The 15,369-nt window shown below is 30.2% G+C and overlaps 3 protein-coding genes across 4 annotated transcripts; all 3 read right to left on the bottom strand.

Annotated features, from left to right (window-relative positions):
* Nucleotides 1-343: 343 nt before the first annotated feature.
* Nucleotides 344-3,473, bottom strand: LOC108759141 (feline leukemia virus subgroup C receptor-related protein 2). Its single transcript, XM_018504459.1, has 7 exons — nt 3,239-3,473; nt 2,927-3,158; nt 2,535-2,772; nt 1,600-1,811; nt 1,328-1,431; nt 1,048-1,158; nt 344-733 (listed from the first exon to the last, which is right to left on the bottom strand). The coding sequence occupies exons 1-7, from the start codon at nt 3,442-3,444 to the stop codon at nt 388-390; spliced, it is 1,449 nt and encodes a 482-aa protein (XP_018359961.1). The 5' UTR covers nt 3,445-3,473; the 3' UTR covers nt 344-387.
* Nucleotides 3,474-4,788: 1,315 nt separating this feature from the next.
* Nucleotides 4,789-8,498, bottom strand: LOC108759156 (feline leukemia virus subgroup C receptor-related protein 2). The gene is made up of 7 exons (XM_018504472.1): nt 8,143-8,498; nt 7,838-8,069; nt 7,446-7,683; nt 6,039-6,250; nt 5,775-5,878; nt 5,532-5,642; nt 4,789-5,221 (listed from the first exon to the last, which is right to left on the bottom strand). The coding sequence occupies exons 1-7, from the start codon at nt 8,343-8,345 to the stop codon at nt 4,879-4,881; spliced, it is 1,443 nt and encodes a 480-aa protein (XP_018359974.1). The 5' UTR covers nt 8,346-8,498; the 3' UTR covers nt 4,789-4,878.
* An 872-nt stretch (nt 8,499-9,370) lies between these two features.
* Nucleotides 9,371-12,804, bottom strand: LOC108759146 (feline leukemia virus subgroup C receptor-related protein 2). 2 transcript variants are annotated; one of them, XM_018504467.1, is made up of 8 exons: nt 12,676-12,804; nt 12,301-12,559; nt 11,995-12,226; nt 11,616-11,853; nt 10,583-10,794; nt 10,319-10,422; nt 10,097-10,207; nt 9,371-9,767 (listed from the first exon to the last, which is right to left on the bottom strand). In XM_018504467.1, the coding sequence occupies exons 2-8, from the start codon at nt 12,501-12,503 to the stop codon at nt 9,422-9,424; spliced, it is 1,446 nt and encodes a 481-aa protein (XP_018359969.1). In that variant the 5' UTR covers nt 12,504-12,559; nt 12,676-12,804; the 3' UTR covers nt 9,371-9,421. The 2 variants fall into 2 exon arrangements, with proteins under 2 accessions (XP_018359969.1, XP_018359967.1); XM_018504465.1 differs by lacking the exon at nt 12,676-12,804 and having other exon boundaries at nt 12,301-12,659.
* Nucleotides 12,805-15,369: the final 2,565 nt, after the last annotated feature.

Genomic DNA, 15,369 nt, shown 5'->3' with positions numbered 1-15,369 from the left:
TTTTAATTTCAATGTTATGCAAGAAACGTTGATTATTTTGTTAATGTTATTATGTGGCGTTAAATTTTTTTTTCTACCATATTGTAAAGTCAATCTTCTTGGAAAAATCTCATTCCGTTTTATGGTAGAGGTAATATGAAGGTATGCCATATTACTTATTGGCAAAGAGTTCCTTTTGTAAAAAAAAGAAGATTTAACATACGGTTTTTTTAAAAAGCAATGTGTAATTTTCATTTGCGCACATATTGTGAGATGAATCTTTTTAACTATTTTATTGTGTGTAATATATTATTTAGGAAACATTGATAAAAATTAGAACATGAATAAAACGATATTGGTTCCAAAATTTATTAGCATTGAAAGATTTAATAAGATTATTTGTAACAATTAAGAAATGCTATAAGTTAGTTGAGTCATTTCTGGAACGCCATCGGCTTGCTTTTCAATTCTAGCAATTCCTTCATATTGAGCCTTTTTTCTCGCGTCTTGTCGTCTCTGCTCGTCTTTTGTTATAGCGGTTAAAATGAAACCGAGTAGCAAAGCCAAGCATAATCCAATGTGCACCGGAATGTCGCCGTACGTGTTCATTAATGATTCTAATAATATAATGAGTATAATGCCGTAAATACTGGTTGTTATGTTGAGAAATCCTGCAGGTATATTTTCCGATTCTGGATACGTAAATTCAGCGCACAAATCAAATCCCATTGCCAGATATCCCGACATAAAGTATCTATAACGTATAACAGAATGTAATAAATCCCCTAAGACTTTTGACAGATAACGTTTAAAATATATCAAATAAAATGTAATAAAAAGGTCCTAAATGAATATGATTTTAAACTCTACAATTGTTTTTTTCACAATTCCATAATTTGTTTGATATACATATATTGAAAAAAGATCTTAAACGTTAATAAAAATAGTGAGAGCAACAATTACATTTTACTAAATTGTTAAAAGATTAACTTTTATCGTTTTACACAATACATTTTTGAAATACTAATATTTTTAACATGGTCATAAATATGAATGTTAAAATGTTACCCTAAGAAAATCGCCGACACGTATACCATCCATTTTATACCCATGCAAGTGAACACCGTAAATAATATTTGACCACAAAATGTAAGAAAATATACAGTCACGGCAGTTTGTCTGAAAATTGAAAATATAAATCGTTGCCAATGTTTCCAGCGTATTATTTAGGATAAAGTAAATTTAAATTGGGAAATATACAATTAAATAGGAAATATATATAATTTGGAAAAATTAAATTTAAATTTACATTTAAATTTTTTGAGACAGTTGCAAATGTTTTTCTTACTTGTATTTATGCGTTTTATCAAGGATGATACCAAAACTAACAGAACCGACCATACCGGTAAGAATTATGGCTAACCCAATTCTACCTGCATCTTCTTCTCCATTCTAAAACACATTTGGTATAATACACATACATCTTGTCTTTAGATACATGTACAAAAATATATATAAATATATATTTAGATATTGCTGACATCAATTTATAAATATTTTTCCAAATTTCTTTTTTTTTTAATCATGTTTAATCTGCCGCATCGAGATTCATTTGCTCACCTCAAAGTGTGCGAGGAATATCTGATTGAGTAATGTAGACACAACACTGAACACGCCGATATTCAAACCATAGGAATTACAGAGCATAATGAAGTTTTTGTTTTTGTAGAGCCTTTTAATCGGCTCCATGAATTCCTCTCTTTTCTTCGTCCGATTCATTTTTTGCAATGCCCGCGTTTCGCTCGGCGGTAGTTTCGGTTCGTTCTGAAATACTGGTACGTAAGCACAGTGAGAAAATTAAAACGTGATAATCTTTCTGGGATATGAGGGATCTTTAATTATTTCGCGGTTTATTGTTCTTCTTCCTCTTCTCTTCTGCTTGTGTGTGTAGTTACCCAGTGAACACAAAATTACATGTAACGTACCAGTTAGACGTAATTTTCACTCCGCAATATAACTGTAATGTAACACGTGTATTATATTACAGTTATATTATTGAGTAAAAAATTACATTTAACAGGTACGTTATATGTAACTTGTGTTCACTGCGTAGCTATGAAAAATAAAAGTAAAAACCTGGACAAAGGGAACGAGACCTAAAATGGTCATTAGTTCTATTAGAAAATTTAAGTACGTTAATAATTTGATAGATATATTGAAGAGAAAGATAGTTTTTCAAAATTAATATTTATAAGACATTGCTTCGATTTAACATAACTTATAAATGATTGTCTAAAAGACACATTCAAATCGCATTTACCAAAGTTAACATTGCGTACATAAAAATATAAATTTTATATTAATATGTGCAATACAAACATATAATTTCGGTTCTTCATTATTTTATTAAGTTAAAGAATGATTTCCTGTGTGGGAGAATATAAAGAAACTAGGAGAACGTTATTCATATCAGTTCTGCTTAATTTTACGTGAGAATTAAACACTTATATTGATAAAATATTACTTGTTCCATTAGTAATAGATGATGAACTTACATGTAAGCATGAGAGCGAATGCAATTGTGCTGACGATTGCGACCATCCAGCATAAACGTGACAAATCTTTGCCGATGTCATCCAAATTGTTATGATTTTTCACTATCATAGGCCCTAAAAGAAAACCCAACGCTACTCCCAATTGACTGCCAAAAATACCCAAAGACGTGGCTGTCGAGAGTTGGGTAGGAGGAAACCATTGCGCGGCCAAGCGTCCTGGTAACGGCAGCACCAAAGTCTAATATATAAAATGAACTAATTACTACTCTCTAAAAAATGAACATGGCATATAATATAGAATAATACAATAATATAACCATAAAAAGGATGATGGGGAAAAGTTATAACGATATCAAGATTTTTAGAGATTAATAAAATATATTAGATGTAACCTGCGCGAGTGCGACTATCGATTGACCAATGAAAACAACGTAAAATCTATCGGGTTGAATGGAAAACGTTTTTATCCAGGCACCCAGACAGTTAATACTGGCACCTATGATGGTGGTCCACCGCAGACCGCACTTGTCTGTCATGTACGACGCTGGAAATATAAACGTCGCATAAAATGCCATGTATAACATCGAGGTCCAATTAACCATCATCGAAGACACTCCATAATATCTAAATAATACAAAAAGGGGCATTGAAACTTTTCTGTTCAAAATTGTTCATATTTTGAAGAAAATGTGATACCTACATACCTAGTAACTACATTGGTTACAATCGAGTATTGTATCCATTGACAAGAATTTGATCCAGAATAAATCATATAGATGATTAGCATTAGCCACCTCTTTTTATACACTTTCAATTTTAATGGTTCGACGTCGGTTAGTTCGCCAGACTTTATTATTTTTATTGGATCTTTTATTGTGAGTACCTCACTTTGGCTTATATCTTCCATCATTGTTATTTTTACTCTTTTGCAAAATAAGTTTCGTAAACTATATCTTTGATGTATGTTTCTTTAAGTTGAAAGAATATTCAATCATACACTTTTCTTAAAATATTTGTTCAATAAGTGCAATGATATTTAATTCCGGAGTTCTTAGCATCAAATCAAATTGTACAATTTTATAACATTATAATTACACTTTGAAAGATTTTCTTATCATATCTTAAATAATAATCTTATAGGCGATGCGATTTAGGATTGTATTTCACGTTACACAATTTTTTACATTTCGCGAATTGGTTTGAAAATGACGCAACGATAAAAGGATTGGTGTTGATTGAAATTGAGATGAAATGTAACTGCGCGTCGTGTAATATTTCCGATGTACAGATAGACCCGTTTAATATCGATAAACTTACCTTATCTGTACATGAACAAATAAAATGATAATATTAGCGTAAAGATTTAAAAAGATCTGTACTTCATCTTAACAGGATTTTTATCAGATTCAGAAGCTGAAATTTTGTACGATTTTAAAACAGCTATGCAATAGCATGCGTTATTTCATTTATATGACTGAACAATTTACACGCATAGTATAAATTAAAGTTCATTAAATTGTGGCATAATATGTGTGCTATTGCATTTTTGTTCAAGCAATTGAGCATATTAAGAGAAAAGTTCTTAGTAAATCACGCAATGAGCCGTTATGACTATATAATTGTAGTTATTTAAATTCTTTTTCATGGTAATTTTAATTATTTTTATGATTATAATAATTATAATTATATTGCCATTTCTGGTTGTCAACTGTATATATATATATATATATATATATATATTGATTGATAGAACTATACAGTTATTATTACTAACATCATAGTAGTTGTAATCATAATTATAATAATATTTAATTATAGTTACAAATAGTTTACCTCTCAATGCGTGAAACGAAATATTATACCAAAATAATAAGAACAATTAAATAAAAGCGAAGACTAAAAAATTGATGATGAATAATATTTTATAAAAAAAGAGAATTTTCATGTGTTTATTTTAAATGTCACTCAAGATTCTCTTGATTATTTCGTTAATGATAGTATATTGTGTTAAATTCGTTTTTTTGCCATACTATAAAGATAATCTTGTAGAAGAAATCTATTTCCTTTTTATAGAAAAGACAATATCAAAGTATGCGCCATATTACTTGTTGGCAAGAGTTTCTTTTGTAAAAAAAAAAAGATTTAACATACAGTTTTCTTAAAAGGCACCGTGTAATTTTCATCTGCTCACGTAATGCGAGATTAATTTTTTTTTTGTCATTTTATTGTAGGTAATATACTATTAGAACATGAAACATCAATAAAACTTAGCACATAAATAAGATCATATTGATTTCAAAAAATTGATTAGTATTGAAAAATTTAATAAGATTATTTGTGACAATTAAGTAATGCTATAAGTAAGTTGATTCGTTTCTGGAACGTCATCGTTCTTTTCAATTCTCGCGATTTCTTCGTATTGAGCTTTCTTCCTCGCATCTTGTCGTCTCTGCTCGTCTTTTGTTATAGCGGTCAAAATGAAACCAAGGAACAAAGCCAAGCATAATCCGATGTGCACCGGAATGTCGCCGTACGTGTTCATTAATGATTCTAACGATATAATGAGTATAATGCCGTAAATGTTGGATGTTACGTAGAGAAGTCCCGCAGGTATATTTTCCGACTCTGGATACGTATATTCGGTGCATAAATCATATCCCATAGCTAGATATCCTGACATAAAGTATCTGTAACGAATAATAAAATGTAATAAATATTATCTAAGATTTTTGACAGATAATATTTAAAATAATTATCAAATAGAATATATTGAAAAGAAACAAATAAATATGATAAAACTCTACAATTACTTTATATCACAATTTGATTGATATGCATTGAAAAGAGAACTTCAACATTAATAAAAACAGTAAGAACAACAATTACAATTTACTAAATTGTTAAAAAATAAACTTCTATTGTTTTTCGTAATTGTCGTAATACATTTTTGAAGCATTAATATTTTTATGGGCACAAATTTGAATGTCGATATGTTACCCTAAGAAAGTCGCCGACACGTATACCATCCATTTTATACCCATGCAAGTAAAGACCGCAAATAATATTTGACCACAAAATGTAAGAAAATATACAGTCACGGCAGTTTGTCTGAAAATTGAAAATATATCTAAATTATTAGCTGATGTTTTCAATGCATGATTTATGATAAAATAAATTTAAATTTTATGATAAAATAAAATAAATTTAGATTTTTATGATAATTGCAAATGTTTTTCTTACTTGAATTTATGCGTTTTATCAAGGATGAAACCAAAACTAACAGAACCGGCCATACCGGTGAGAGTTAAGGCTAAGCCAATTCTGCCTGCATCTTCTTCTCCATTCTAAAACTCATGTACGATCGTAAATATATTTTGCTCTTTAGATATATTTGCAAAAATATATGAAAATATTTTCAGATGTTGCTGACATAAATTTATAAATATTTGTTCGAATTTCTGTCATTTTATGTTTGATCTGCTACATCGAGATTTATTTGCTCACCTCAAAATGTGCGAGAAATATTTGATTCAGCAATGTAGACACAGCATTTAACACGCCGATATTCAAACCATAGGAATTACAGAGCATGATATAGTTTTTATTTCTGCAAAGCCTTTTAATCGGCTCCACGAATTCCTCTTTTTTCTCCGTCCGATTCATTTTTTGTAGTGCCCGCGTCTCACTCGGTGGTAGTTCAGGTTCGTTCTGAAATACTAATATGAAAGCATATTGAGACGATTAAATTATGATAATCTTTCCTGGGGTGTGAGTTATCTTTAATTATTTAACGGTTTATTTTTCTTCCCCCCCTCTTCTCCTTTCCTTGTGTGTGGATACCTAAGATAAATAAAAATAAAAACTCGGATAAAGGTTCTGAGATTAATGTAAATTATCGGCTGTATTGGAATATTGGTCTACGTTAAAAAGTTGATAGATATATTGAAAAAAGGATAGATTTTTAAATTGTGTGTGTGTGTGTGTGTGATATTTATAAGGGAATACTTCGGGTTAACGGCTACTGATTATGAATGATTGTCTAAAAGACACGTTCAATCATTATTTACAAAAAGTGAACACATTACGCACACAAAAATGTAAATTTTATATTAATATATATAATTCATATATATAATTTTGATTTTTTATTATTTTATTAAGTTAAAGTTAAAGATGATTACCTATTTGTGGAAAAGTATAAAGAAATTGCAAAAATATTTTTTATATCAGCTCAGATTCTCTTCCATTTCAGATAAGAATTAATCACTTATATTAGCAAAGTATTTGTTCTGTTAGTAGAGGAAAGTCGCCGATACTGACATAAGTCTTCTAAAGTGACACTCCCTTATTTCTCAGAAATTAACTATTGCACTTTATTAATATTAATAAAACCATAATCTGTTTAGCTAATTAAAGAAATATAAACTCATAATTCGTGTATTTGTGGCTTGTTTCTATATCAAATCAGCTAAAAACGAATTCTACGAATGCGAAAATAAAATTCTTACAATTTTCTTTTGCAAATTGCGTAGTTTAAATAATAGTGCCTATATTATTGATAATATTATGCCATTTTAAATTCTTGTAATTTCCTAAAATATTGTAGGTATTTTATACAGATAATTCCTATAAAAGTAAAAGAATAGGAATACGTAGTATTACTGCCTACTGTGTCGGTTTTGTAGCCCATTTTGTCAAATGCTCATTTTTGCTTATCTTACGAAAAAATTCATTATTGCAAAATTGCAAACAGTATTAAAAAAACTGCTTATACAATCTCACAAAAAACACTTTTTAATTATTACTTATGTTTTTAAAGTCTTATTTTTAACTTTTGTTTAAGAAATATTGTCTAAAAACAAAGTGGTATGTCGGTATCGGTGACTTTCCTCTAATAGATGTTAAACTTACATGTAACCACAAGAGCGAGTACAATTGTGCCGATAATTGCAACTATCCAGCATAAACGTGACAAATCTTTGCCGATGTCATCCAGATTGTCATGATTTTTTACTATTACAGGCCCTAAAAGAAAACCCAATGCTATTCCCACTTGATTGCCAAAAATACCCAAAGACGTGGCGGTTGAAAGTTGGGTTGAAGGAAACCATTGCGCGGCCAAGCGTCCTGGTAACGGCAGCACCAAAGTCTAATATATAAAATGAACTAATTACTACTTTCTAAATAAATATGACAGAGAATATAGAGTAACAACATAATCATAAGAAGGAGGTAGAGAAAAGTTGTAATGATATCAAGATCAAGATTTTTAGAGATTAATCAAGTAATTTAAGAGATGTCACCTGCGCAAGTGCGACTATCGAATGACCAATGAAAACAACGTACAACCTATCGGGTTGAACGGACAATATTTTTATCCAGGAACCAAGACAGTTAAGACCGGCGCCTATGATGATAGTCCATCGCAGACCGCACTTATCTGTCACGTACGACGCTGGAAAGATGAACACCGCGTAAATTGCCAAAAACAACATCGAGGTCCAGTCAACCATCATCGAAGACACTCCATAATACCTAAATAATACACATAATAAGCATTGACACTTTTACATTCAAAATTGTTCTTATTTTGAGGAAAATATAGTACTTAGTGACTACGTTGGTTATAATCGAGTATTCTATCCATTGAGAAGAATTCGTTCCATTATAAATCATGTAGATGATCAGCATTAGCCACCTCTTTTTATACACTTTCAATTTTAATGGTTCGACGTTGGTTGATTCGTCAGACTTTGTTATTTTTGTTGAATCTTTTATTGTGAGTACCTCGCTTTGGCTTTTATCTTCCATTATTATTTTCACTCTTTTGTAAAATAAATTCCGTTAAATATAACTTTGATGTATATCTATAAGTTAAAAAATTTAAATTCTGCACTTTTCTCAAATTATTTTTTCAGTAAGTGTAGATATTTAATTTCGGAATGTGTAGTATACATCAAATTATACAATTTTATAATTTTAATTGCACTATCAAAGATTTCCTTATTAAATCTTGAATAACCATCTTGCAAGCGACGCGATTTAGAATCGTATTTCATGCTATAAAATTTTTCATATTTCTTGAATTGATATGAAAGTGACGCAATGATAAAAGAATTGATACTAATTGAAATTAAGATGCAATGTAACTGCGCGTCTTGTAATATTTCCGTTGCACAGATAGACTTGTTTAATGTCACATGACAAATTTACCTTATCTATACATGAACAGATAAAATGACATTATTAGCTTAAAGATTTAAAAGGATCTGTGTTAGTCTCTTATCACGATATTCATCAGATTCAGAAGCAACATTTTTGTACGATTTTAAAACAACTGTGCGATAATATCAGTCATTTATTTTATTTTTGTTGTTTCGAACAATTCACACGTGTAGTATAAATATAAAATGCATTGCGATATAAAATATATGCTATTGCATTTCTGTTCAAGCAATTGAAAATATTAAGAAAAAAATTCTTTGTATATTATGTAATGATATACAATGCAATGAAATGCTCGTTTATTATTTTGTTAATGATATTATGTGGTATGAAATTCTCTTTTCTGCCATATTATAATGTTAATCTTTTGTTGGAGATATCTATTTCCTTTTTATAGAAGAGGAAATATTAAAGTATGCGCCATATTATTGGCAAGAATTCCTTTTGTAAATAAAAAGGATTTCGCATACAGCTCTCTTAAAAAGCAACTTGTAATTTTCATTTGCGCACTCGATGTGAGATTAAATTTTTTAGTCATTTTATTGTAGGTAGTATATTATTTAGGAGGTGAAAGATTGATAAAAATTAGAACATGAATAAAATTATGTTGGATTTGAAATCTATTATGGTATTAAAAGATTTAATAAGATTATTTGTGACAATTAATTAATACTATAAGTAAGTTGATTCATTTCTGGAATGCCACTGACGTTCACTTCATTTCTTGCGATTCTTTCGTACTGAGCCTTCTTCCTTGCGTCTTGTCGTCTTTGCTCATCTTTTGTTATAGCAGTCAAAATAAAACCGAGCAGCAAAGCCAAGCATAATCCAATATGCACCGGAATGTCGCCGTACGTGTTCATTAATGATTCTAATAATATAATGAGTATAATGCCGTAAATACTGGTTGTTATATTGAGAAGTCCCGCAGATATATGTTCCGACTCTGGATACGTATATTCAGTACACAAATCATATCCCATTGCTAAATATCCTGACATAAAGTATCTGTAACGAATAATAGAATGTAATAGATATCGCCTAAGATTGTCGACAGATAATGTTTAAAATATCTCAAATAAAATGTAATAAAAAGGTAATTTAATAAATATATAAAATTCTAAATAAATATGATAAAACTCTACAATTGGTTTATATTACAATTTGATTGATGTGCATTGAAAAATGAACCTTAAATGTTAATAAAAATAGTGAGAACAATTACAGTTTACTAAATCGTTAAAAAATCAACTTCTGTCGTTTTACGTAATTACGTAATAATTTCTAAAACATTTATATTTTTAATATGGGCACAAATTTGAATGTCGATATTTTACCCTAAGAAAATCGCCGACACGTATACCATCCATTTTATACCCATGCAAGTAAAGACCGCAAATAATATTTGACCACAAAATGTAAGAAAATATACAGTCACGGCAGTTTGTCTGAAAATTGAAAATATATATCTAAATTATTAGCTGATGTTTCCAATGCATGATTTATGATACAGTAAATTTAAATTGGATTTTTATGACAATTGCAAATGTTTTTCTTACTTGAATTTATGCGTTTTATCAAGGATAATACCAAAACTAACGGAACCTGCCATACCAGTGAGAATTATGGCTAAGCCAATTCTGCCTGCATCTTCTTCTCCATTCTAAAACACATGCGCGATTGTACATATATCTTACCCTTTAAATATATTTGCAAACATATATGAAAATATTTTCAAATGTTGCTCACATAAATTTATAAATATTTGTTCGAGTTTCTCTCATTTTATGTTTGATCTGCTGCATCGAGATTTATTTGCTCACCTCAAAATGGGCGAGGAATATCTGATTCAGCAATGTAGACACAGCATTTAACACGCCGACGTTCAAACCGTAGGAATTACAGAGCATGATGTAGTTTTTGTTTCTGCATAGTCTTTTTATCGGCCCCATGAATTCTTCTCTTTTCTTCGTTCGATTCATTTTTTGCAGTGCCCGCGTCTCACTCGGTGGTAGTTTAGGTTCGTTTTGAAATACTGAAAGCATATTGAGAAGATTAAAATGCGATAATCTTTCCTGAGGTGTGAGCGATCTTTAATTATTTAGCAATTTATTTTTCTCCTTCCTCTTCTCTTCTTGTGTGTAATTATTTAAGATAAATAAAAATAAAAATCCAGATAAATGGACTGAAATTAAAGTAGGTTATCGGCTGTATTGGAATATATTAAAAATTTGATAGATATATATTGAGCAATATATAACTTTTTAAATTGATATTTATAAGAGAATACTTCGATTTAACGGATACCAAGGAGCGCATTACGGTGTACAAATTTGGGGCATTACTTAATAGAATTATGTATTATAATAAGCGGTATGATTATGTTTTACTAAAGCATTAATGGGCCTTACTGGGGCTTTAACGGGCTTTAGTAAGTATTACTAGGACATTAGTGGGCATAAAATTTAGGTATTACTTGGACATTACTTGGGCATTACTAGACATTGTAGGCATTGGTGTACACAATTTTGGTCATCGGTTTATCCCTTAACTAATTATGAATGATTGTCTAAAGGACATATTCAAACCTCATTTACTAAAAGTTAATACATTACGTACACACAAAAATGTAAATTTTATATTAATATATGTAATTCAAATATATAATTTCGATCTTTTATTATTTTATTAAGTTAACAAATGGTTACCTATGTTTGGAAAAGTATAAAGAAATTACAAAAACATTTTTCATATCAGCTCAGATCTCTTCCATTTTAGATGAGAATTAATCACTTATCTAGCAAATTACTACTTGTTCAAACATTACTTTCTATTAGTAATAGATGTTAAACTTACATGTAAGCACAAGAGCGAATGCAATTGTACAGACGATTGCGACTATCCAGCATAAATGTGTCAAATCTTTGCCAATGTCATCTAGATTCTTGTGATTTTTCACTATAATAGGTCCTAAAAGAAAACCCAACGCTACTCCCAATTGAGTGCCAAAAATACCCAAAGATGTGGCAGTCGAGAGTTGGTTAGGGGGAAACCATTGTGCGGCCAAGCGTCCTGGTAACGGCAGGACCATAGTCTAATATAAAATTAAGTAATTTCTACTCTCTAAATAAATGCAGAGAATTTAGAATAGTAATATAATAAAAAAGAGCAGGGAAAATGTTGTAAGTTTCAAGATTTTTAGAGATTAATGAAGTAAATTGAGAGATGTTAAAACCTGCGCGAGTGCAACTATCGAATGACCAATGAAAGTAAGATAGAATCTATCGGGTTGAATAGATAATGTTTTTATCCAAGAACCAAGACAGGTGAGACCGGCGCCTATGATGATGGTCCATCGCAGACCGCACTTGTCTGTCACGTACGACGCTGGAAATATAAACGTTGCGTAAAGTGCCAGGAACGACATCGAGGTCCAGTGAACCATCATCGGTGACACTCCATAGTACCTAAATAATACACAAAAAAGGGTATTGATACTTTTACATTCAAAGTTGTTTATATTTTGAAGAAAATATGATACCTAGTAATTATGTTGGTTATAATCGAGTATTCTATCCATTGAGAGCCATTCGTTCCAGCATAAATTATGTAGATAATCAGCATTAGCCACCTCTTTTGATATACTTTCAATTTTAATGGTTCGACGTCGGTTGATTCGCCAGGCTTTGTTATTTTTGTTGGTTCTTTCATTGTGAGTACCTCGCTTTGGCTTTTATCTTCCATTATTATTTTCACTCTTTCGCAAAATAAGTTCCATAAAGTATAACTTTGTTGTATATCTATTTAAGTTAAAAAAATTTAAATCCTGCACTTTTCTCAAATAATTTTTTCAATAAATGCAAAGACATTTAATTCCGGAATGCGTAGTATACATCAATTTTACAATATTAATTACACTATTAAAAATTTTCTTATTAAATCTTGTATAACCATCTTATAAGCGCGACGCGATTTTTAATCGTATTTCACGTTACAAAATTGTTCACATTCCGTGAATTGATTTGAAAGTAATGCAATGATGAAAGGATTGGTGCTGATTGAAATGGGGATGAAATATAACTGCGCATCTCTTATAATATTTCCGTTGCATAGATGAACTTATTTAATGTCACATGACTTTACCTTATCTATAGATGAACAGATAAAATGACATTATTAGCGTAAAGATTTGAGAAGATCTGTGCTTAGTCTCTTATCACGATTTTTAGCTACATCAGATTTAGAAGCTACATTTTTGTACGAATTTAAAACAACTGTGCAATAATATCGTTATTTATTTTGTTGTTATTGTTTCGAGCAATTCACACGTGTACTGTAAATATAAAATGTATTGCATTGCAACACAAAATATGTGCTATAAGCTATTGGATTCCTGTTCAAGTAATTGAGAATCTTAAGTCAAATATTCGATGTTAATCATGTCAAAAGCCGTCGGATTTAATAAGATTATACGAACGAGATAAACATTTACTCATGTGACACGGTATTTTCTAATACTGAATATCGGACTGAAATAAGCTATTATATATTTAAAATTTTCTAATTTTTACGATATATCACTTAAAAGAAAGAGAGAGAGATTTTTAGTAAATTCACGATTTTCGATTCTCTTATCAAGATTTGAAGTACTTTGGACAAACGTTATTGGATTTACAATTTGCATGTTTTAAATCAAGAATTTGTATTTCTGGAACAAAATGTCATTTCATATGATTGTAATAAAACATCGTTTTTTTGACTTTTTAAAATTAGATACAATTGCAGTTGATTACTATCTTCAAATACGAAGCTTGAAAGATGTTTAACGACTCACGTAGATTGTCTGACTATTTGCATAATGGTGTTTTACACCAATGTGTTTAATGACGTGTTAGTCCAGATTTACAATAGGGTTTTAAGCCTTAAGCCATAAGAAATGGGCGAATCACAGTCGCTTATTCTTCTCGGATTCGACTGTAATTGATCAATTTCTTACAGCTTAAAGCTTAAAACACCTATTGTAGATCCGGGGTTAAACTACATAATACCTGATATTACAATAGTAAAATAAAATTCTTTTTTCTTCTCACTTTGTTTAATGTACCAAAATATATTTAAATCAGTTTTGTGATCACATTTTAATGTCATATTTCTACTCTTTTCTCAAATGTTTCAATTTTTACATATTTTTTTGTTTCATTTTTGTCGATTATCTAAAAACCTGGATGTGATGTAGCAAATTTACGAATTTGGATTTAGTAATTCAAAAATGTATAAGAACCTATTCTAGTCTGGTTTCTCAAAAAAATTTTTTTGTTATTCAGTGTTATTAACTTAGAAAGAAAGAAAGAAAGAATAAACACACTGTCAAATTTAATCCTGAAATGATATAGAATATGTAGTTCAATTGTGTGTATTTCCTCATACACTTAAAGAAAATATATAATAACAAAAAATGATAGCACACAAAACTGTTTAAAAATTAAAATTACTTATCACACTCTTTTACAATACTAATCACCAGGAAGTCTAAACTGATAACGAACAGAATTGCTTAAAGCTTGACTCCATTTGTCTCAGCTTTTATGATAGATTGGATTTTCTAATAACCACTGAAGGCATAACTTAGCATTCAATGACCTCGCTCACTTGTAAATAAAGTTTACTTTTCGACAGCATTCTACCCCAGTCAGAAATGATAATAGAATCGACATCGATTTGACGTCGATCGATATCGATTTGAAGCTTTCGACGTCGAATCGACATCGATTCGATGTTAATTCCATTATCATTTCTGACTGGGACGGATACAAAAAAAGTCTTCCATAACTCACGCAGATTATCTGATTATTTGGTGCACAATGATACGTTACATAGGTTTGTTTTATGAAATGTTAGGCTATACATAATAGGTATCCAATATATAGTAAAAAAATTTTTTTTATTTCCGGGATTAATCAATATTCTTTGTTTATTATAAAATTTACATTAAATATGAATAATTATTATTCGAAAACGTAAGAAGTAAATTGCATGTATATCATATATTTTGTGGCATTCAAACATATACAAAATATACAATAATATTATTCGCATAAAGTATTTATATTGCATACTTTAGCATACGGAAGTATATGGATATCATATCAATGTGGTTAGCAAATAGCTCCACAGAGAGTTAATTAGTATCAAAACAGGGAAATTACGTACGTCATGAAGTATGGCTTATTGCACGCTTAATTGTAACAATACAAATCCCGCTTGGGAATTTTCCATTGCAAAAACAAGGAGGAAGGAAATTACGAGAATATTGCAATACTCACTTTTCGTTGGAGAACACACGTCGTTCCAGAAGAAGCAAGAGAATATATCTTACTTCGCGCGCGAGATAAGCTACTAAATTGAACTTTATGCATTGTACATCGGGGGATTTCGGTATTGCGATATCGGCTTTGCGCTCCTCGGGTTTCTGTGAGAAAATGTACAAATAACACGCAATACGTTTTCGATCGATGTGAGAATTTCCACACGTCAGAATTTTGTGACACTGGAAAACTCGATATACGACAGCAACATCCTTTTAGTACGATGATTCGGATATGAAACTGTG

The sequence above is a fragment of the Trachymyrmex cornetzi genome, unplaced genomic scaffold, assembly GCF_001594075.2.
Source record: "Trachymyrmex cornetzi isolate Tcor2-1 unplaced genomic scaffold, Tcor1.1 scaffold104, whole genome shotgun sequence".
In the NCBI taxonomy this organism is placed as follows: domain Eukaryota; kingdom Metazoa; phylum Arthropoda; class Insecta; order Hymenoptera; family Formicidae; genus Trachymyrmex; species Trachymyrmex cornetzi.
The sequence above is the reverse complement of the archived record's forward strand: the minus strand, read 5'-3'. Positions and strand labels throughout refer to the sequence as shown.

Coding starts and splice junctions, on each gene's coding strand:
- LOC108759141 (XM_018504459.1), bottom strand. CDS start 3,444: ATGATGGAAGATATAAGCCAAAGTGAGGTACTCACAATAAAAGATCCA. Junction 3,159..3,238: donor GTAACCAATGTAGTTACTAG/GTATGTAGGTAT, acceptor TGTATTATTTAG/ATATTATGGAGTGTCTTCGA. Junction 1,432..1,599: donor TATTCCTCGCACACTTTGAG/GTGAGCAAATGA, acceptor AATGTGTTTTAG/AATGGAGAAGAAGATGCAGG.
- LOC108759156 (XM_018504472.1), bottom strand. CDS start 8,345: ATGGAAGATAAAAGCCAAAGCGAGGTACTCACAATAAAAGATTCAACA. Junction 8,070..8,142: donor ATAACCAACGTAGTCACTAA/GTACTATATTTT, acceptor TGTATTATTTAG/GTATTATGGAGTGTCTTCGA. Junction 6,251..7,445: donor ACTCGCTCTTGTGGTTACAT/GTAAGTTTAACA, acceptor CTTTCATATTAG/TATTTCAGAACGAACCTGAA.
- LOC108759146 (XM_018504467.1), bottom strand. CDS start 12,503: ATGGAAGATAAAAGCCAAAGCGAGGTACTCACAATGAAAGAACCAACA. Junction 12,227..12,300: donor ATAACCAACATAATTACTAG/GTATCATATTTT, acceptor TGTATTATTTAG/GTACTATGGAGTGTCACCGA. Junction 10,795..11,615: donor ATTCGCTCTTGTGCTTACAT/GTAAGTTTAACA, acceptor ATATGCTTTCAG/TATTTCAAAACGAACCTAAA.